At 42.2% G+C, this 23,642-nt stretch overlaps 1 protein-coding gene and 1 long non-coding RNA gene across 2 annotated transcripts; both read left to right on the forward strand.

Annotated features, from left to right (window-relative positions):
* Window positions 1-4,211: 4,211 nt before the first annotated feature.
* On the forward strand, window positions 4,212-7,795 carry LOC124265222 (E3 ubiquitin-protein ligase TRIM71-like). Its single transcript, XM_046700015.1, has 3 exons — window positions 4,212-4,297; window positions 5,412-5,703; window positions 5,952-7,795. Exons 1-3 carry the CDS (start codon window positions 4,238-4,240, stop codon window positions 7,586-7,588), a joined length of 1,989 nt encoding a protein of 662 aa, XP_046555971.1. The 5' UTR covers window positions 4,212-4,237; the 3' UTR covers window positions 7,589-7,795.
* Window positions 7,796-8,808: 1,013 nt separating this feature from the next.
* On the forward strand, window positions 8,809-9,611 carry LOC124265217. The gene is made up of 2 exons (XR_006895386.1): window positions 8,809-8,967; window positions 9,316-9,611. It is a non-coding gene; the product is annotated as an uncharacterized LOC124265217 (long non-coding RNA).
* Window positions 9,612-23,642: the final 14,031 nt, after the last annotated feature.

Consider the following 23,642-nt stretch of genomic DNA (forward strand, 5'->3'; position numbering starts at 1 on the left):
AAGGTTTCTCAATTATTAGAATCAGAATCTTTTCAGCACATTGCAGCCCTGAAAGAACAAGTTACCCGGAGTGAAGTCAGCAGCATAGTTAAGAACCTCAAGAAGTCAAAAAGCTCCTGGAGATGACAATGTACAAAACGAACACATCATCTATGGTGGACAAACTTTAACAGCATATATAGTAAATCTGTTCAATGGAATGCTAAAGCTCGGTTTTATTCCAAATCGTTGTAAGTCAGGAATAATTATTCCTATCCACAAGGGGGGCAACAAACCAAAGAACGATCCCGGAAATTATCGTCCAATAACCCTGCTCCCTGTCATTTATAAGCTCTTTGAGAAACTTTTGCACAACAGACTAACATCCTGGCTCACGCTAAACAACTTCACAATTCCAAATCAGCAACAACAGGGTTACCAAAGTGGAATCGGATGCATGACTGCAGAGTTCAACCTAACGGAATCAATATGTCATAATCTTGAATTAGGAAGCAAAGTTTATACAGCATTTTTAGACAATAAAAGAGCTTTTGATACAGTGTGGCACAACGGCCTGTTTCTGAAGCTGTATCAACTTGGCATTACAGGGCAATCCTGGAGAATCCTTATCAACGCATACACCAACCTCAAGAGTTCAGTCTTTGTAAATGGCATTCAGTCTAGACTCTTCCCCGTACACCAAGGTGTAAGACAAGGCGGTGTGTTGTCCACTCTCTTATATCTCATTTTCATTGATGAACTTCTTGACGAACTTGAGGCATCAAGATGTGGTGTGAATGTTATTGATCTTAAACTTGGAAACCCAACATTGGCTGATGACATCACCCTACTTGCAATCACACCAGAGACCCTGCAGACCCTCTTGGATATTGTGTCGAAGTATTCACAGAAGTGGAGGTATGAACTTAACCCCTCCAAATGCCACGTAATTGTGTTTGGGTCCAAAGCTGGTCACTCCTCAACCTTTAAGTGGCGCCTAACAGGCGATATTGTCTCCACAACTGCCTCTACCAAACACTTGGGAGTACAATTAAACCAAAACCTTAAACATGAAGATGCTGTAAAGGAAGCTTGTAGAAAAGCCAAATCGTGTTTTCATGCTCTAATGGGGATTGGCTTAAAACCCAAAGGTGTTAATCCCCTCATATCCGCAGATACTGTCCGTAAAACAGTTCTACCTTGTATGCTGTATGGCTGCGAACTGTGGACACAGCTCTCTCAGCAGGATATACGGCAGCTCTCCACAACATGGCACTATATGGCAAAATCTCTACAAGGCTTCCAACTAAGGACAAGAACAGATATGTGTCTCAGTATGATCAACTGGATGCCTATTACAGAAGAGATCTCAAAGCGTCAACTTATGTTTTTTCATAGACTGTGTTCACTCTTACCTGACAACCTATCAAAGAGGCTCCTCCACAGAAGAATATATCAATATCTTCATAACCGCAACTATCAACAGACAGGCTTCATACCTCACATAATCAATGTCCTACAGAAGTACAACTTGCTGGACACTCTGAATCGGTACTTGACTAGCAACATTCTACCAAGCAAATACGAGTGGAAGAGACTAATCACCCACAGAATCGCTACCAAATACAGTGCTGAATGGACAGAACGCACAAGCAATCACCCAGACTTTGCACGATTCAGAATGCTACATGACGTTCCAGGACCAGCATCAGTTTGGATCCGAGCCAGAAACAGAGAGTACATCCGACAATATACTCACCTGGCTTCGGTGTGGGTAGCAGTTCCACAACAAACCCACACACGATGTGACCTGTGCAACACTGTGTACACTGACCTACTGAGACACGTGATGTTATCATGTAACCATCTGAGGGACCATTATGACAACTTCTGGTCAGTCATCACAGACAGATTCCCACTTCAATTGACAGTGACTCTAAGTAGCACTGACGACGAGTCTCTCCTTCAGCACCTGATCGGACGACCCTGTGATGCAATATCTGACTCTGATTGCAGTGACCTATTCTATGACCTAAGTGCATCATTTGTAATGAAAATCATGGCCACCTACCAAAGAGAGCTTTCAATTCACAATTATGAACAGTGAGAGGCATTATGCAGATGCCACAGACATATGAACGATACTTTATCCGTGATATTATACATGTTCCAATATGTTTGCAATTCCTAATCAAACCAACTCCTTAATTACTAACATCTCTTTTTGAAAACATGTAAATGTCCATCTACTGTCCAAATTTGTAAATATCTTCACAATAATCTCCTAATGGAGGAAATAAAGATGATGATGATGATGATGATACAAGCAAGAGCGATGATACAGACGCTATACAAGATATACCTTATACCAGCAAGAGCGTGGATACAGGCACTATGTAAGATATATATTATACTAGCAAGAGCGTGGATATAGGTGCTATATAAGATATACCTTATACTAGCAAGAGCGTGGATACTGGCGCTATGTAAAATATACATTATACTAGCAAGAGCGTGGATACAGGCGCTATATAAGATATACATTATACTAGCAAGAGCGTGGATACAGGCGCTATATAAGATATACCTTATACTAGCAAGAGCGTGGATACAGGCGCTATATAAGATATACCTTATACTAGCAAGAGCGTGGATACTGGCGCTATGTAAAATATACATTATACTAGCAAGAGCGTGGATACAGGCGCTATATAAGATATAAATTATACTAGCAAGAGCGTGGATACAGGCGCTATATAAGATATACATTATACTAGCAAGAGCGAGGATACAGGCGCTATATAAGATATACATTATACTAGCAAGAGCGCTTTATAAATAGTCATTATTATTATTAATATTAATTTATGTATGAAACTGAAAGTGTGTGGTCGGGATTAGAGTGGACGCCATTACCTTGATATGATATATTACTTGATATATTACCTTAACAATATCAAGGATTTACGCTGCATTTGTCTGACAAATGCATATACCTTGTATTAAGACGTTTAATCTGCCGACAAGTTTAAACCTCGCTGCTCCCCTTACAATGAAGTCGTCAGAGACTGTTTCGATCTCAGACAGAAATGACAACCTGGAACTACCTATCGGGATGTCTGTAGCACTCAGTACCACAGCTCGGTGTCCATGTGTACAATCTCGGTGTTGGAATTGTCAACTGTGAAGACTTCAATGGCTCCGGGACACAGAAAGGGATCAGAAAACTGAAAATCTATTGTGGAGGCATTGACAAAATCACAATACTGTGAAAGTAATCAGAGGACACAAACGAAGGATAACTGTCGTGTAACTATATGCGTGGATCCCGCTTCATCTGATCCTGGCGGTGATGAAGATGGCAGACAGTCTTGACCTTCAACATCCTTCTGCCATGTTACAGTCCGATCTCCAGTAACCTTGATTTGAAATCAATAATGATGTCAACCGACATTACACCCTTAAATATTTACCTCTCTGTTGATGAAGTCCGAGAGCGAGACAGGTTACCATGATGGCAAAACGGATGGGAATTGTATATTTTAAGGTGTAGCAGGATACGCTGATCACAGGTTCGAATCCCGATTATCATCCGATTTGTCATGACCCTTGCCATGCTCGTCGGCATCCGTACCAGCAGTAAACTGTTTAAACTCCTGACCTTTGTCAGTAATGCCAATATAACTTAGGACGAAGAGAGACGTCTTGAGACATTTGTGGAATTATTCCTGGAAACTGCAGCAGCGTTGCTATTACAACGGAAACCACGTAAAAAGGGGTTGACTATGGAACGGGACGTATATAGTAATTCTGGACTGTGTTTGAGACTTATTGGAGGTGTGCTATCGTTAGGTACAACTATGATGTCATAGGGTAGAAGTTAGCCTCAATACATCATGTGGTTGTAAGAGGAAACGGAAGGGATCTTGTGTTACGGCGTGGTTGCTGCATTTTACCGTATCCTGTTTGCTGAGGTCGATGCTCAGCATGTCAGTCTCTGGATTGTCTCATCTAGACTATATCTACAGACCAACTTCACATAGCTTCACCCGTGAAGATCCGGGTTAGAATTGGTCCTCAACAACCCATTCAGCACGTTGGAATTCGCTTCCTGCACCCATCCACAGCCTCACAACATCTCCATCACACATGTCGATTATAAGAATACGCGTTGTATACTAACCAGCAGTTTACCCCTACCCCACATACGTCAGGTAACCTCCATCCGAGAACCGAGGTAATCATATCAATAGAGGAGATGTTTTACACCTGGGGTACAATTTCCCTCTACACCGCTCTTGACGACCGAGCCGAGAAGGTAGGTGTTGTGTGCTCGGAAACACAGAGACGATATTTCGTACCTCTGAAGGGCGGATATATTGATTTGAGAATAATTTTGGGTTCGAATGATGACATATCTGACGAAAAGTCACATAATATACACACGTTTAAAACGAGAAATTCCCTGTTTGTAGATTATACAATGTCAGTTATTTCTTATGCTTGTACTTTCGTTATTGAACTGGGTCATACAAGCGCCAAGCTCACTGTTGAGGTTGAAACAGGACATTTGTGTGCTAATGTAAATATCATAGAAAGGTGTAAATTGCCTTGAAATACTTATACGTGTGACATCTTAACACTCTGTTGGAATTACAGGGTCATAAATCCAAAATTTCAAGCCTCTTCTCAACCCGGAAGTTAGATATGCAATACTTTCGTTATGATAATGATACGAGCCTTGTGGTGACATGATGACGAAGTATGTGATAAAGTAACACTCTCTATACACCGAGGTGATGAAGTATGTGATAAAGTAACACTCTCTATACACAGAGGTGATGAAGTATGTGAAAAGTAACACTCTCCATACACAGAGGTGATGAAGTATGTGATAAAGTAACAGTCTCTATACACAGAGGTGATGAAGTATGTGATAAAGTAACACTCTGCATGCACAGAGGTGATGAAATATGTGATAAAGTAACACTTTCCATACACAGAGATGATGAAATATGTGATAAAGTAACACTCTCTATACACAGAGGTGACGAAGTATGTGATAAAGTAACACTCTCCATACACACTATCAGATGCAACTCTGTAATCGCTACGTGTTTCAAAGTAAACTCAGTAAGTCCTCCCGTGAATCCGGATTTAACACTGTGTTGGATAGAGCGTGTTACGTTTGTGAGTTCATTCACTAAAACTCTTCATGATTAGTAGGGTTGATTGATCGATCCATTTGTTTGTTTGTTTATTGGCTGAACAGCGAAACCCACGAGTACGGCTATGACGAAACCAAAACCATAATCAAGACCAATCTGGTGGGATTCCAACAATCATAGGTTACTGCCACGTCTAAGGGACGCAACTCTGCACGGCGAATCCTTACAGCCCCTAAACAATCAATGCTTCATGTCCTCTTTCAGATGGCTACCTCTCAGAAGCTGACGGAACATTACTTAACCTGTATCATCTGCTCCGGCGTCTTCAGTAATCCATGTACACTTGTGTGTAATCACACCTTCTGTCGGAAATGTATCGTCAACTACACCAAAACCAGACCAGAAGCTATCAGTGCTAAGTCCCTCCTGTGTCCATTCTGCAGCAAGATGACGAAAGTGTCTGCCCCTGACAGACCCGTGGAGAAGTGGGCGGATGACGTCAAACCTATCTTTCTCATCCAGGGACTCTTGGACTCGTTTGGTCCGGGATCTAAAGGTAGACACGTGTTAAATACCTCCGTATCATAATGACTCAGAAGTATAGGCTATTTCACCACAATGACTTCAAATAACAGAATGTGAGATAAAAATATGTATCTGTATTTCCAAGCATCATGATAATTTCAGTGTTTTTCAGTGGCAACATAACAAATATTATTTGTGTTAGGTATTTTGTACAATCTGTCATCGATACACCAGTGTACTGAACGTTAAACACCTACAACGTACAACCTCATCTTTCAGATACAACCTGCTGCAGCTATTGTAAAGAGGAAGGGGAGACAACTCCTGCCACTGTTTGGTGCTATGTGTGTGATGATGCGTTATGTGGGAGATGCGTCAGAGTTCACAACCGCATCCCATCAGCTCGTCACCACGATGTCACTGACCTGTTCGGGGAGGTCAAGATCAAACGAAGGCGGGTGGTCATGTGTAAAGAACACAAGGATGAAAGTGTTCAGTTGTTGTGTAAAGATTGCGGGAAAGCTGTTTGCCAAACCTGTTGTACCATCTACCACAGGCAGTGTGTCTCTGTGGTCAGCTTGGAATCAGAGATGCAGGCAATGAAAGCAGCACTGACGCGGGCGACGGGCAATTTGTCACAGAGAAAGGAGAAAATCCACAAAGAGATTGAGACAAAGAAATCCAAGGTTGAAGACGAAACATTTCGATTTAAAGAAATGAAATCACATATTAACTCTGAAACTGTCAAGGCGATACAACAGATTAAACTCAAGAAACGGAGACTTCTAAATGAACTGAAAGAGATGTCAGACAAATACATCGGACAAATGAAAGCAGACATAAAGTCAGGTGAGATGTCAGTACAGATGTACCAACAACAGACGGAGCTGATAGACCAGGCTCTACAATCGGAGTGTGACATGGATGTGTATGAGATGTATCAGGGATGTGAGACCGGTGATGTGGAGGCTGTCGGAGACGCTGACCTGAAGGAGGGAGGAAGAATAGCCAGTGTCACATTCCGACAGGACACAGACAAGCTGAGTAAAGCACTGAACGATCTACAGGTGGGTGAGATAGAGGTCCTGTATGAGAGTGTGCTGGACCTGAAGGCTACTCCTGTGTTACACGACACCATTGACGTCAAAGTGGCAGGCGATACACGTACAGTGTGGCCTACTGGAGTGACAGTGGAGGTGGTGGGTGGTAGAGACACCGACTACAACAACAGGAGTGTGAAGTCCTTCTACACCAGCAACAATCAGCCAGGCCACAGTAAGCTCCTGGTTGATGAAGATCCCTATGATATTACGAAGTTGACACACGATCGGGTAGCTGTCACTGTACCAAACACCAAACAGATTGTAACAGTAAAAGTCAAACCAGACCTGGAGTTACAGACAACCATCACAACCAGCAAACAGTATATGGGTATAACGTCCCTGACTCCATCAACACTAGCAGCTAGTTCCCACTCTCCTCCCTGTGTTGATATCCTGGATATGACAGGAAACGTGCTGAGGTCTATCAGTCCACGTCATAAAGGTAACAACATCTTACAGGATCCCAACTTCCTCAGTACCACGAGGACAGGTAACACACTGGTGTCTGACATAGGAACCAAGTGTATCGTGTGTCTGACCCCCGAGGGAGATGTGGTGTTCAACTACAGACCTACAGGAGACACAGCACTGATGTATCCTCGGGGTATCACAAGTACCGGCACAGGCGGCATCCTGGTTACAGACTACAGTCTACACAGAGTCATCCATCGGACTGAGTCAGGACAGTTTGTACAAAATCTGCTGACATCCAAGGACTTTATTCAGAGTCCACGTGGACTGTGTATAGATGAGAGAGGGTGGCTGCGTGTTTGTCTTCTCAAAGGTGTCATACAGACGTTCTCGTGTAAATAGAGAAATACCGATGAGCTGCTGCTACATGTCAGGACATTCTGGTAGAAACATATAGACAGAAGATGATAGTGTTGTGCTGCTACATGTCAGGACATTGTGGTAGGAACATACTGACAGATGATGGTAGTGTTGTGCTGCTACATGTCAGGACATTACGGTAGGAACATACAGACAGATGATGGTAGTGTTGTGCTGTTACATGTTAGGACATTCTGGTAGAAACAGACAGACAGAAGATGGTAGTGTTGTGCTGCTACATGTCAGGACATTCTGGTAGAAACATACAGACAGAAGATGGTAGTGTTGTGCTCCTACATATCAGGACATTCTGGTAGGAACATACAGACAGATGATGGTAGTGTTGTGCTGCTACATATCAGGACATTCTGGTAGGAACATACAGACAGATGGTAGTAGTGTTGTGCTGCTACATATCTGGACATTCTGGTAGAAACATACAGACAGATGATGGTAGTGTTGTGCTGCTGCATATCAGGACATTCTGGTAGGAACATACAGACAGATGATGGTAGTGTTGTGCTGCTACATATCTGGACATTCTTGTAGGAACATACAGACAGATGATGGTAGTGTTGTGCTGCTACATGTCAGGACATTCTGGTAGGAAAGTACAGACAGATGATGGTAGTGTTGTGCTCCTATATGTCAGGACCTTCTGGTAGGAACATACAGACAGATGATGGTAGTGTTGTGCTGCTACATGTCAGGACATTCTGGTAGGAACATATAGACAGATGATGGTAGTGTTGTGCTGCTACATATCAGGACATTCTGGTAGGAACATACAGCCAGATGATGGTAGTGTTGTGCTGCTACATGTCAGGACATTCTGGTTGAAACATACAGACAGATGATGGTAGTGTTGTGCTGCTACATGTCAGGTGATTTTTGTAGGAACATACAGACAGATGATGGTAGTGTTGTGCTGCTACATGTCAGGACATTCTGGTAGGAACATACTGACAGATGATGGTAGTGTTGTGCTGCTACATGTCAGGACATTCTGGTAGGAACATACTGACAGATGATGGTAGTGTTGTGATGTTACATGTCAGGACATTCTGGTAGAAACATATAGACAGAAGATGGTAGTGTTGTGCTGCTACATGTCAGGACATTCTGGCAGGAACATACTGACAGAAGATGGTAGTGTTGTGCTGCTACATGTCAGGACATTCTGGTAAAAACATATAGACAGATGATGGTAGTGTTGTGCTCCTACATGTCAGGACATTCTGGTAGAAACATATAGACAGAAGATGGTAGAGTTGTGCTGCTACATGTCAGGACATTCTGGTAGAAACATATAGACAGATGATGGTAGTGTTGAGCTGATACATGTCAGGACATTCTGGTAGGTATATACTGACAGAAGATGGTAGTGTTGTGCTGTTACATGTCAGGACATTCTGGTAGAAACATATAGACAGAAGATGGTAGTGTTGTGCTCCTACATGTCAGGACATTCTGGTAGAAACATATAGACAGATGGTGGTATTGTTGTGCTGTTACATGTCAGGACATTCTGGTAGGAACATACAGACAGATAATGGTAGTGTTGTGCTCCTACATGTCAGGACATTCTGGTAGGAACATACAGACAGATGATGGTAGTGTTGTGCTGCTACTTGTCAGGACATTCTGGTAGAAACATACAGACAGATGATGGTAGTGTTATGCTACTACATGTCAGGACATTCTGGTAGAAACATACAGACAGAAGATGGTAGTGTTGTGGGTGTGTCCTCTTGTCTGTCTACAACAAGGTTTATCTAGTTGTCCTTATTGTCACGAAACATCACAAAGTAACTCCTATGTGACGGTGACATGTAGTCAGACCATACAATCAAGTGATGAAGCTGTCACACGTGTATTTACTTATTTTGTTGAAACTGAAAGCGACGGCTGCTGTGTACAGATGTAAAACGTCTGAAAAGAAATAGAAACGTAATACATGTGTAGTGATTTGTATCAATCTGTAAACTTGGTTCATGTAAGAATACTCTGCTTTGTTGTACATTGGTTTCCCATCGAGTTCATTTAGGAACCTGGGCGGTGGGGTAGCTTTGTGGTTAAAGCATTCGTTAGGTACGCAGAAGATCAGGGTTCGATTCCACGTGTGAAGCCCATTTCTGGTGATCCCCGTCGTGATATTGCTAAAAGCGGCGTAAAACTAAACTCACTCATTTTTATTAACCAATCTAAGGGTAACTACTGCCACAATCAATCTATCAGATAGCTTGGATAATTCTGGGCGCGGCATGAAACATGAAACAAACAATATCTAAACCAGTCGGTCACCTCCCTACACAAAACATTGCGTAGCCTCCACCTCACATACGTCATAGACCCTTACGTAGTTGAGTGGACAGAGCGTCTGCCTAGAGAGGGTGGGAGGTTCGATCCCCGGTCGCGTCTTACCAGGTTAAAAGATGGTACCAGTTGGTACCCTTAGGAACGCTCGGCATTGATAACAACCAAAGACTGGTTGGTTCGGAGTCAGTGTGATGTGAATGAGTAGGGAGATGGTCTCTCCGTGGGCTACTGCTACAACGTTGCTGCCAGTGTCGTTGTCACTGTTGTTGTCAATGTCCATGGACATGTTGTAGTCCATGTTGTGATGTCGTTTTCCACGATGGTGTCCATGTTGTTGTCCACGTTGTTTACCATGTGGTCAAGGGCAGTGACGGCAGAGTGAGTGACACACTGTCTAAAACCCACACAAGACAACCGACATCGTCGCCGGATCAAGAGTTGGAGAAACACAACAAACAACGGTGTTTATATCAACTGTTGTACTGAATAATATAACTCCAAGATTGAGACAGTCGTATGTACAGAATGCATCCATTGAATGATACAAAATGCTGCTGTCTTGCATAAACTCTTTCAGGTGGTGTCTGCTGCTAAAATAGATTTCGCCTCATGTTAAACATCTATAATTCGCTTGACACCACTTCCAAGCTCGTTATTGGTTATGTATTCTTGGAAAGTGATTGACGAAACAGTTCCCCATTATTGTACGATATATGACAAAACGTTACGTTCATTTACAGAAACAATATTATTGAAATCTACAGGGAATGTTTAAACTAGTAAAGCTATTTCACCAACGATTTAGTATATTAGTGCGTACCATCCTCGACAATCAGGGACATAACGTTCCACCGATAATAAATATTTACTATACTGCCCATCAAAAGTTTAGACTCACTAGTGTAAATGTAGCCATTTTCTTAAGTCAACTGTTCTAAACTAGATTTTGCAAAACGTTCCATACTGTTTAAAGGTACTGTTTACACATGTATTGATGTATTGTAAAACACATTTGTAACGTTGAATAGTTGTGCTGGCGTCAACAAATGGTCAAGTAAAAGTATCGGAAATCCAAAGGTTACATTTACTGAGAATAATTTATTAATAACACCAAACCATCTTACAAAAAGACAAGAACTTGTATCCAGGAAGACTACAATAAATGCACATTCTGTACCAAGGACATTGTCAGCTAAATCATTTACACAGCGTCAGAATCAACTAAACACCATCAATGGTCACTAAATAGTACGTAGCGGCATTCGTTTGTGGAGTCTTAACACAAGATCTATGTATGATCCACACAACAATCCATGTAAGATCCACATAACAATCCATGTATGATCCACACACCAATCCATATGTGATCCACACAACAATCCATGTATGATCCAAATAACAATCCATGTATGATCCACACAAAAATCCTTGTGTGATCTAGACAACAATCCATGTATCATCCACACAACAATCCATGTGTGATCCACACAACAATCAATGTATGATCCACACAACAATCCATGTATGATCCACACAACAATCCAAGTATGATCCACACAACAATCCTTGTGTGATCCACACAACAATCCATGTATGATCCACACAACAATCCATGTGTGATCCACACAACAATCTATGTATGATCCACATACCAATCAATGTATGATCCACACAACAATCGATGTATGATCTACATAACAATCCATGTATGATTCACACAACAATTCATGTATGATCCACACAACAATCCATGTATGATCCACACAACAATCCATTGTATGATCCACACAGCAGTCAATGTATGATCCTCATAACAATTCCATGTATGATCCACACAACAATCCATGTATGATCCACACAACAATCCATTGTGTGATCCACACAACAATCCATGTATGATCCACACAACAATCCATGTGTGATCCACACAACAAGCCATGTATGATCCACACAACAATCTATGTATGATCCACATACCAATCCATGCATGATCCACACAACAATCAATGTATGATCCACACAACAATCCATGTATGATCCACATACCAATCCATGTATGATCCACACAACAATCTATGTATGATCCACATACCAATCAGTGTGTGATCCACATACCAATCCATGTGTGATCCACACAACAATCCATGTATGATCCACACAACAATCCATGTATGATCCACACAACAATCCATGTATGAACCACACAACAATCCATACAATAACTGTTACAGATATAACAGTAACCATCTTAACGTTTTTCAAATTCGTGGTCGATGGTCCTTGGTCCTCCTGCACAAACGACCACAGTTTTAGGACAATGATTCGCAGAACGCAATCCCATGGTATTCAGATATTTTACTTTTATTCCACACCGGTATTCCACACCAAATCGGTTTATAAGGGTCGTAACTGCAGTGCTTAGCTCACTTTGTGCGACCGGGCCCAGGGTATCTGTGATGTTTCTGCCTGTCCAGACTTCAGCGGTATATCGTAGCACTTAAGAAATCACTTTTCATGACGCGATGTGGAACACTCACGTTAAAGGACGTTGGGGATGCTGGATGCACCAGTGTCGACGCTGTTACGTCATTTGAAGACGTGGTTGTGGCGTTCACGGTGCCAGCCTTTAATCGATACTGTGAATTGAATGTTCTTACATGGACAGCTGATATCTTCAACAAACACAATCGCAGTAGGAAAATATATTCCATTGGATCTTGTGAATTCAATCCTTGTGGAATTTACGGGTGCAAATTCAAATATCGATGAAAGCATTGCAGCTGTCTCTGTGCACGCCACTATCAATAGCATTCATTCAAATCAGTCGAGTCCAATAGGCATTGAGGTATCTTTCGTTCAAGCACTAAAAATCGGACAGTTTCTACATGTTGCCTTGACTGGCACGCATGTCGTTCCTCCCCTTGCCAAGCAGCAAGAGAAACCTTCTCTGGTTGCCGGAGTTATCTCCCATGTTTGCATGACTACAAGGTCGTGACCTTACCACCCTGGTTGCTGTTGCTGCGATGTCAGAAGGTTGTTGGTGTTATCGTCTGCTGAGACGCGTCATGTTGTGCACGTGCTGCTCGAGCTCTGCAGGGTGGCGGTGCACGTGCACCCCTTGTTTGGGCATGGGTCTGGCTGTTGAGGACATACCTCCTCGTGTTTGCTTACAGTCTCCAGATTGCCGATGTGTTCACACCCCTTTGCGGAAATTCTTACACTGGACGCTCAACCTGACAAGATCGTTTTTCATGTACCGGAACAAGGGGCGTTAGTTTGACGGACGTAATGGATGGCGGTCTTTGGACAGGAAGTGCACGAGCCAGCCGAGATAGCACTTTACGACAAAACGCGTGTTCAAAAGGTGCTTGCTGGGGTCTTCTAGGACGTCACGACACACACAGCAAAGCAGGCCTTTGTTCATTTTACCTACGAAGCGATCCACGTCATAGCCCATTGTCCGCAGCTCCACACACTGCGGTTGAGGCGGCATACTGCGAGGGTCTGGAAAAAGAGGTTTCGTAATCAAACATATTGGCCGTCAAATTCATTAGTCTAAAAGCAAGATGAATTATCATACAATTATTTATAAAAAACGCGAATGTGAACGTACTAACTTGAGACAAAACAATCTCGTTCTTGAAAGGCATTTAGAAGTTGGACGAAAATGAATACATGATACGTTTCAGAGCTAATTCTTGCTTCTTTCGTAGGTGACTTTAATCAGCTGTTAAAAAAAGAATTAGCTCAGAAATCGTCAAAAGAATAAAAATAATTTGTTATCCATAAAACGTGTCATGTATTCCTGCAAATTTTGTTCAGCCAGAATTGCCCGCCCTAAGGACACCAACTGGTTGTGTCCTAATGAACGCCACAGGATCGTGTTATTCCAAACACTGCCCAGCTTGTGCACAAATTGATTATGTTTAATGGAGTAAATCACATTGCTCTGGTGACGGCTCGACGTCACGTGACAAATGTCAGCGTAAGAAAGCCTGTGTATATGAAGTTGTCACGAGGCTGTGTATCACGTATCTCACGTGACAGTGTCGGCTTCACAGCTAAAAACACCAGGATGTCTGCTGCAGCTGCTATGATGGACTCTCACTGACGATGTAATTATTTCGTTACACCTACAAACCTACGTCTAACAACTGCATTACTTCGGGTTTCCCTCCCCTATAACGCCAACAGGACCTGATATAACATAAACAAATCAGATTTACAATGAGTAGAATATCTCCACTCGGGATTTACTCCGAATGTCGAATAATGTCAAAATGACTTCTGCTCTATCTTATCTAATTAGGTGAAGACTTTACAACAGATACGACAGGTAGTTTCATGTTGCAATCAGAGAAACCTATCTTGAGTGCTGACATTTTAAATATCCTCTTTCACGTTGACATTTCTCATTCTCGTTGTGTGTTATAGGTATCTGCAGATCGCATGCAATATTTGATATATTCGCTAATGTAAACACGCATGTTTAGCAGAAAGTGACTGGGTGAGTGAGAGATTAAATGAGTGAGTGAGTGAGTGAGGTTTTGCACCACATTTAGCGATGTTCCGGCAATGTCAAGGAGGGACACTAGCGATGCTCTTTAAACATTATACACGTGAAAGAAAGCACTCTACACTCGTGCGAAGGGTCACATAATCCCGGGATTCTGAAGGTCATACGCTCCACCGTATTTTACAGACTTGTCCCAGGGAAAACAAATGCTCCATTGACTCAAGTTTATCAGCATGAAGAAATGTCCCCAATTACATATTTGGTTCCATCTATGTGGGGCTTAGAACAATCAACCATCACCATGATCTTACACAAACACCAAGTGTCCTTATGAATTTTGTAGAATATCACCCGGGCCTTTCCCGAAATCAACGGTTTCAGTGTCTTCGAGCATGTCCTGCATGTCTCCAGCAATTCTGGGTGTTCCGGGCTGGACTCCGACACTAACGTAATAACGCGAATCCTACGTTACAAACAGAAAACGACTCTATTCTCCCAACCCCATTGTGAAATAATTTGGCCAGTCCAGAGACATGGTCTGGCATGATTGCTTTCTTAGCAACTCTCTAATTACATGTGTCGAGTGATTAGATTCCAAACACCCCCGATCAGTTGATACGAAGGCCGGACCATTGCCATGTCCCAAAGCCCTGATATGGGCCGTGTCGAACTGAATCAAGTCATTTGATCCCAACTTCCGCTTCCGGTAAATCATGGTGCACGTGACCCGCGGACGTTCACGTACAACCCTCTGTCCAATCACGTTTGTCATTCTGACCACGTGGCCTAATCATATCGGGTCGGAACCTCATGGCAGCTGTCGATAATATCGTGATTAATGTGACGTCACGGTTGAGTGGAGATGGACAACAATTGACGAGACTCTGAGGTCATATCCGGAACAGGGGCAATCGTGATTAATGTGACGTCCCCGTGATGGCGGCCATGGTGGCGGCCATGGCAAATTCATTCATTGTTTTATCAATGCACCTTTTGTATATTAAAGGCAGGACAGTGTTACCTATTCAAAGTGTAAGATACTGTAAAATCTGTACCACATTATGATGTCACCGTGCAGTAAATCGTGTGCTCTTAATCTCAGTGTACTGCAATACTTCACAATTACATTTTGAAGGCTTTGTTGTTATAATAAGGTTGGTTGGTTTGTTGTTTAACACCGCACTCAGAAATGTAACAGCTACATGGCTGCGGTCTGTAAATAGCCGAGTCTGGACCCGACATCCCAGTGTTCAACAGCATGAGCACCGATCTATCATGCTAAGGCTGCTTTCAGCAATGTTCTACAGTTCCAGATATATCACGGTTGCCCGTAATTAATTGAATTTTTGCCAGACAGGCAATCTACCAAGTCCGCGAACCTGACCACCCGATCCCAGTCGCCCCTCATGTCCAGCACAGACAGATGGGGACACATCCTATCTCGGACCATCTGACACGGGACCGACCCCGTGGGATGTATTGTGTACTTCTAATAAGGGACCACACCCGTGGTCTAGTGGATGAAGCGTCTGCCCGGAGAGCGGAAGGCCGGTAGTTCGGTCCCAGACCTCGTCACACAAACAGACGTTGTAAGATGGTTCTTGTTGCACTGCATGAGCTCGGAATTAGGGGATAAAACATGGACGGGTGGCTCGGAGTCGGGGTGTTACCTTGTGGTCTAGTACTATATAACCGACAACACAATTACACGATGAGAATTGACGTTGCTGTATACGCGCAATAATCTTGAACGCGACATTAAACTGTAGCTGTACATCGAAAACAAGATGAATGATTTTATTATCCAGAACATATATTTCTCACACGTGTGTCCTTCCATTAAGTGAATGGACGGCATATTTTGACCACACCCAACAGCAAGACGATCACTGACGTAACTTGATCAATGTTGGAGCATGACTCATGTCACGTGACCGACATGAGCCTCGGGGGTCTGGTTGTGTTTTCAGAGTAGCTGGGAGCACCCTGGTCGATAGCCTCATTGATGAACCGAGTTAACGATTAGCCTCATAATTAGCTCTCCAGAACTCAGCTAGAATATACAGTGTAAAGGGAACTCTCCTCAGTGAATGATATAAATGAAATCATATTAACGTTTTTAACCGTTGATATTTTTAGCAATAACGCATAACATAATATTACTTTCACTGCATTAAACGTACATGTTTTCTATTAACTCACTGGTCAACTCCTTATGGTCACTGAGCTCATTCCTCTCACTGCATACCGCGGTCTTCAATGGAGTAGTGATACATGTTTCTCCGATCCATCTGCACAAAGTGCCTACACCGTGATGGTCATTTTGGAAATAGGCGATTGTTTTCAGGGTTAGTAGACAATTCAGTGGAAAAGCTTTAAAGATGGGTCACAGTGAACGTCAGACTGTGGTGTAGTGTGGAAGTCATGTGAACAAGTGAATCTATTGAAGCAAGTTCCAACATGGCGAAGTCCCAGTGCTGGCCAAGGTGATTAATAGGTTTTCTTTGTTTGTTGTTTAACGATCAAAAGAGTGAGTGAGTTTAGATTTACGCCGCACTCAGCAATATTCCAGCTATATCGAATATCGAGTCTGGACCAGACAATCCAGTGACTAACATCATGAGTATTGATCTACGCAATTGGGATACGATGACTTGTGTCAACCAAGGCAGCGAGCCTGACCACCCGATCCCGTTAGTCGCCTCTAACGACACACATGGTTTGCTGAAGACCAATTCTAACCCGGATCTTCACGGGTTCAAAATAAATCATAACAGGTTCACATTTATGAACAACTATGCGTCGGAGTTGAGGTTCAGTGGGTGAAGAGTGAGTTGGGCTCAGCACCAACAAGATTAAACGTCAGCTGTACGTTAAACCCGCAGATGTTTACCACCATGATGAAACCAACCAGCATCCGTAAAATCCGGACAGACTACTAGACGAATATTGGGCTTTGAAGCAAATGTCAGCGGATCCTGGTACGGCTCTAAGGGACACAACGTTGTAAATCGATATCAGCGGATTCGAGGGCTTGGTGTCAGTGCAAACGAAACGAAACGAAACACGAAAAGAACACGTCGATTGTGCCCGACTGCACTCCATGGTTTCTCGGCGTTTCAACTTTCATTTAGTTTCTGATTGTGTTGTTTTAGTAAGACCATGCAGTCATCGAACTCTCGAGAACAAAGAAGATCCTCCTCTCTATCCTCCGGTGTAGAAACATTCTAGTGAGGTCGTGTCAACGTCCTGGACTAGCAGTACTGCGCATGTCAGCTACACGGGGGATAAAATCTCTGAGAAACGGAAGAAAAACAGCGATTACGTGATGGGAGTAACGACCACCTCCTTTCCATCTGAGCTGTGTGTTGGCATCACTTGTCAGTTTCATGTCGCAATTAATTTGTTCCAATCGGAGTATCTCCCGCAGCGGACGACATCAAGCAGCCGACTTATCCTCCGTGCGGCTTGGCGTAAATCTAATTTAAGGAGAACTTCAAAGCAAATCGTTCTCCAACCTGCTCCTTACAGGGCAGAACAGTCCACAAACTGGGCAAATCAAATCAATTATCCTTCAACTCGGGGCTCAATCTCTTCTAATAATTAGATTCCAGTTTGGTTTGCGGAGCTATTCAAAGGCGAGTGTTACACAAATGAAACTCTTGTTTGTAACCTCACGGAAGTCAATAATGCAGGAACAAGTCAACCGGATATAGTAATCCGCGCATGCGCATCTGCTAATAGCTACAAAGAACAAGGTTAAGCTAGTTTAAAACATGGCGTCAAATAAGTCTCGTTTAGTTTGCGATCGACCCGCCAAATTTACGGACGACTGAATGTCTTGGTAATATGACAAACACTATCACGTGAAGGGGACTTCATCATCATCACGATGCCCCGTAACCACCGGATTAACCTCGACTGGTTTACTTGCCCTAGAGCGCATGCGCTCCCTCACTCCAATCGTTGTGCAGCCTTTAGTTGGCGAAGGACAAGGTACAAGTCCAAGTCCTAATTAGCTGGATGAGGGCTTGTACCTGGTTTCCATCTTTGTTCCTTTGAGAAAACCTAAAAACTTACATGTTCTTGACACAGCCAGAGACAAACATTTGAAGTATATTGTATTGGTATACAGTAGGCTGCAACTAGACGACCACGATGCTAGGTTGTTATCCTTTACAGTAGACTGCAGCCAGACGACCAGGATCCTAGCTTGTGCTGGTCCGTCGTCACAACAATACCTACAGACGCATGCACGTTATTGTCTACAGCAATGAGAGAGGCAGTCGGCTCGTCTCCGTCCCATACATAATCATCTCGGCTATCGTTCGGCAAAGCCCGTATTGGTACTACGGTTTGTACAATATCAAATAACTTTGTTGTTTTTTTCAAATAGAAATGTCTACTCTGTTTCTGATAAACATACAGAGTCTTGTCTAGGACATATTGACGTTCTGTTATGAGGCTAGCTGGGTAGACCGACAGGGTACGAGTTTAAATCAGGTATCATAGATAATGTTTAGTTGCCTTCGTAATCTCTGTACTGACAATGATTATTTCAGTGAAACAAGCGACTTGTTGTAGTAGAACAGCGCCAATGCAGTCGTGGCGGTTAACGACTATGGTTCTGTAAAAGATATAATCTCTTTAGATTCCGGACAGCTGAAAGAACCTGATATCATAAACCGGAAGCAGCAAGAACCGGATATCATAAACTCAATGTAGTTTTGGAAACTGGAAAGTTATTATATTTATGTGGTCCGTTTACATAAATCATGTTTCTGGTAAGTGTGGTGACTGGTTTCACAAGATGGTGGGCATGTGTTGACTCTGGTCCGAGCAATGTAGGTCGGGAGCGTCTCAATAACTGATGGAGTTTCTAGAAGGCGGAAGACCAGACGTAGGTTTTACAGCGATCACATTCATCAGAAAGTAATGTCACCAAAGATAAAATGTCGTACAAAACTCCCCCAGTCAAATTCACATTAAATGTATTCTCATGTTTATAATGTTTTCGATGTCATCGAGCAATCTAACAACTTATTAATGCACACCAACCTCTCAAATTTCAAAGTTAATAATAGACGACTCCCAACCACCCTAGGCACTACCGTGGCACAGTACTGACATATTTGAAGCTGACACAGCTTTATCTTGTAGAGTTAACTGATAATGTGTGACGTGATGCACGTGGGCTGAATCCTCGTCATCCTAGTTCACGTTCCGCTTGTTTCCAGGAATAACCGGTGATTGAGGCCAGACTAATTTCGCATATAATTTCATTACTGTCGATTTCCAGCATATTTCGGCCACTCACTGTCAGATAATGCAGCGCATGGATTAAACAAGGGTCCGTGAACTTCTTTGTGTCTGCCTGGGTTTTGACAATAGAGGTAATTGTGGTGTTGTGTGGTCCTGTGCATAGAGCCCAGGTCACAACTGAAGTTAAGCAACGTTGGGCACTGAGGGTCGTTGGAGGTGACCGTGTTTGCATTATTAATGGGCAGCTTGATTCCTGAGAGTTTCTAGGACTTCAGTCCTGCCCCACAACGAAGCACACATATAGTCTCACCATGGGCAGTGAGTTTGTTAACAACTTACCTCACCTGTACGTTAACCGGGGAAAACAATGTCTTGACACCTTGAGCATATAGATAAGCAGGTAAGTGGATATAGGCGCTAAAGAAGATATACATTATACTAGCAGGTGCGTGGAAACAGGCGCTATATAAGATATACCTTATAACTAGCAAGAGCGTGGATATAGGCGCTATATAAGATGTACATTATACTAGCAAGAGCGTGGATACAGGCGCTATATGTAAGATATACATTATAACTAGCAAGAGCGTGGATATAGGCGCTATATAAGATATACATTATACTAGCAGGTACGTGGATATAGGCGCTATATAAGATATACATTATAACTAGCAAGAGCGTGGATACAGGCCGCCATATAAGATATACCTTATACTAGCAAGAGCGTGGATATAGGCGCTATATAAGATGTACATTATACGTGGATACAGGGACTAGCAAGAGCGTGGATACAGGCGCTATGTAAGATATACATTATACTAGCAAGAGCGTGGATATAGGCGCTATGTAAGATATACATTATACTAGCAGGTGCGCGGATACAGGCGCTATATAAGATATACATTATACTAACAAGAGCGTGGATATAGGCGCTACCATAAGATATACATTATACTCAGCAAGAGCGTGGATACAGGCGCCATATGAAATATACTTCATACTAGCAGGTGCGTGGATACAGGCGCTATATAACATATACATTATACTTTCAAGAGCGTGGATGCAGGCGCTATATGAAATATACCTTATACTAAGCAAAGGGCCTCGATACAGGCGCTATATAAGATATACATTATACTAGCAAGGCGTGGATACAGGCGCTATATAAGATATACATTATACTTTCAAGAGCGTGGATACAGGCGCTATATAAGATATACATTATACTAGAAAGAGCGTGGATATAGGCGATATGTAAGATATACATTATACTAGCAGGTGCGTGGATACAGGCGCTATATAAGATATACATTATACTAGCAGGTGCGTGGATACAGAGCGCTATATAAGATATACATTATACTAGCAAGAGCGTGGATATAGGCGCTATATAAGATATACATTATACTAGCAGGTGCATGGATACAGGCGCTATATAAGATATACATTATACTAGCAGGTGCGTGGATACAGGCGCTATATAAGATATACATTATACCTAGCAGGTGCGTGGATACAGGCGCTATATAAGATATACATTATACTTGCAAGATCGTGGATACAGGCGCTATGTAAGATATACATTATACTAGCAGGTGCGTTGATACAGGCGCTATATAAGATATACATTATACTAGCAAGGCGTGGATACAGGCGCTATATATGATATACATTATACTAGCAGGTGCGTGGATACAGGCACTATATAAGATATACACTATACTAGCAAGAGCGTGGATACAGGCGCTATGTAAGATATACATTATACTAGCAAGAGCGTGGATATAGGCGCTATATAAGATATACATTATACTAGCAGGTACGTGGATATAGGCGCTATATAAGATATACATTATACTAGCAAGAGCGTGGATACAGGCGCCATATAAGATATACCTTATACTAGCAAGAGCGTGGATATAGGCGCTATATAAGATGTACATTATACTAGCAAAGGCGTGGATACAGGCGCTTATATAAGATATACATTATACTAGCAAGGCGTGGATATAGGCGCTATGTAAGATATACATTATACTAGCAGGTGCGCGGATACAGGCGCTATATAAGATATACATTATACTAACAAGAGCGTGGATATAGGCGCTATATAAGATATACATTATACTAGCAAGAGCGTGGATACAGGCGCTATATGAAATATACTTCATACTAGCAGGTGCGTGGATACAGGCGCTATATAACATATACATTATACTTTTCAAGAGCGTGGATGCAGGCGCTATATATGAAATATACCTTATACTAGCAAGGGCCTCGATACAGGCGCTATATAAGATATACATTATACTAGCAAGAGCGTGGATACAGGCGCTATATATGATATACATTATACTAGCAGGTGCGTGGATACAGGCACTATATAAGATATACACTATACTAGCAAGAGCGTGGATACAGGCGCTATGTAAGATATACATTATACTAGCAAGAGCGTGGATATAGGCGCTATATAAGATATACATTATACTAGCAGGTACGTGGATATAGGCGCTATATAAGATATACATTATACTAGCAAGGCGTGGATACAGGCGCTATATAAGATATACCTTATACTAGCAAGAGCGTGGATATAGGCGCTATATAAGATGTACATTATACTAGCAAGGCGTGGATACAGGCGCTATGTAAGATATACATTATACTAGCAAGAGCGTGGATATAGGCGCTATGTAAGATATACATTATACTAGCAGGTGCGCGGATACAGGCGCTATATAAGATATACATTATACTAACAAGAGCGTGGATATAGGCGCTATATAAGATATACATTATACTAGCAAGAGCGTGGATACAGGCGCTATATGAAATATACTTCATACTAGCAGGTGCGTGGATACAGGCGCTATATATAAGATATACATTATACTTATACTAGCAAGGCGTGGATACAGGCGCTATATAAGATATACATTATATAGCAAGGCGTATACAGGCGCTATATACTACATTATGATACTTTAAGGCGTGGATACGGGCGCTATATAAGATATACATTATACTAGCAAGAGCGTGGATACAGGCGATATATAAGATATACATTATACTAGCAGGTGCGTGGATACAGGGCGCTATATAAGATATACATTATACTAGCGAAGGTGCGTGGATACAGGCGCTATATAAGATATACATTATACTAGCAAGACGTGGATATAGGCGCTATGTAAGATATACATTATAATGGATACACTATATAAGATTACATTATACTAGCAGGTGCGTGGATACAGGCGCTATATAAGATATACATTATACCTAGGTGCGTGGATACAGGCGCTATATAAGATATACATTATACTTACAAGAATCGTGGATACAGGCGCTATATAAGATATACATTATACTAGCAAGGTGCGTTGATACAGGCGATATAAGGCGTTATACTAAGAAGGCGTGGATACAGGCGCTATATAAGATATACATTATACTTGCAAGGCGTGGATACGGCGCTATATAAGGATATACATTATACTAGCAGGTGCATGGATATGGGCGCTATATAAGACATACATTATACTAGCAAGAGCGTGGATACAGGCGCTATATAAGATATACATTATACTAGCAAGGCGTGGATACAGGCGCTATATAAGATATACATTATGCTAGCAAGGCGTGGATACAGGCGCTATATAAGATATACATTATACTAACAAGGCGTGGATACAGGCGCTATATAAGATATACATTATACTAACAAAGGCGTGGATATAGGCGCTATATAAGATATACATTTTACTAGCAAGGCGTGGATACAGGCGCTATATGAAATATACCTCATACTAGCAGGTGCGTGGATACAGGCGCTATATAAGATATACATTATACTTTCAAGAGCGTGGATGCAGGCGCTATATGAAATATACCTTATACTAGCAAGGGGCCTCGATACAGGCGCTATATAAGATA

The sequence above is a fragment of the Haliotis rubra genome, unplaced genomic scaffold, assembly GCF_003918875.1.
Source record: "Haliotis rubra isolate DU_JTF1 unplaced genomic scaffold, ASM391887v1 Scf967, whole genome shotgun sequence".
Classification (NCBI taxonomy): Eukaryota; Metazoa; Mollusca; class Gastropoda; order Lepetellida; family Haliotidae; genus Haliotis; species Haliotis rubra.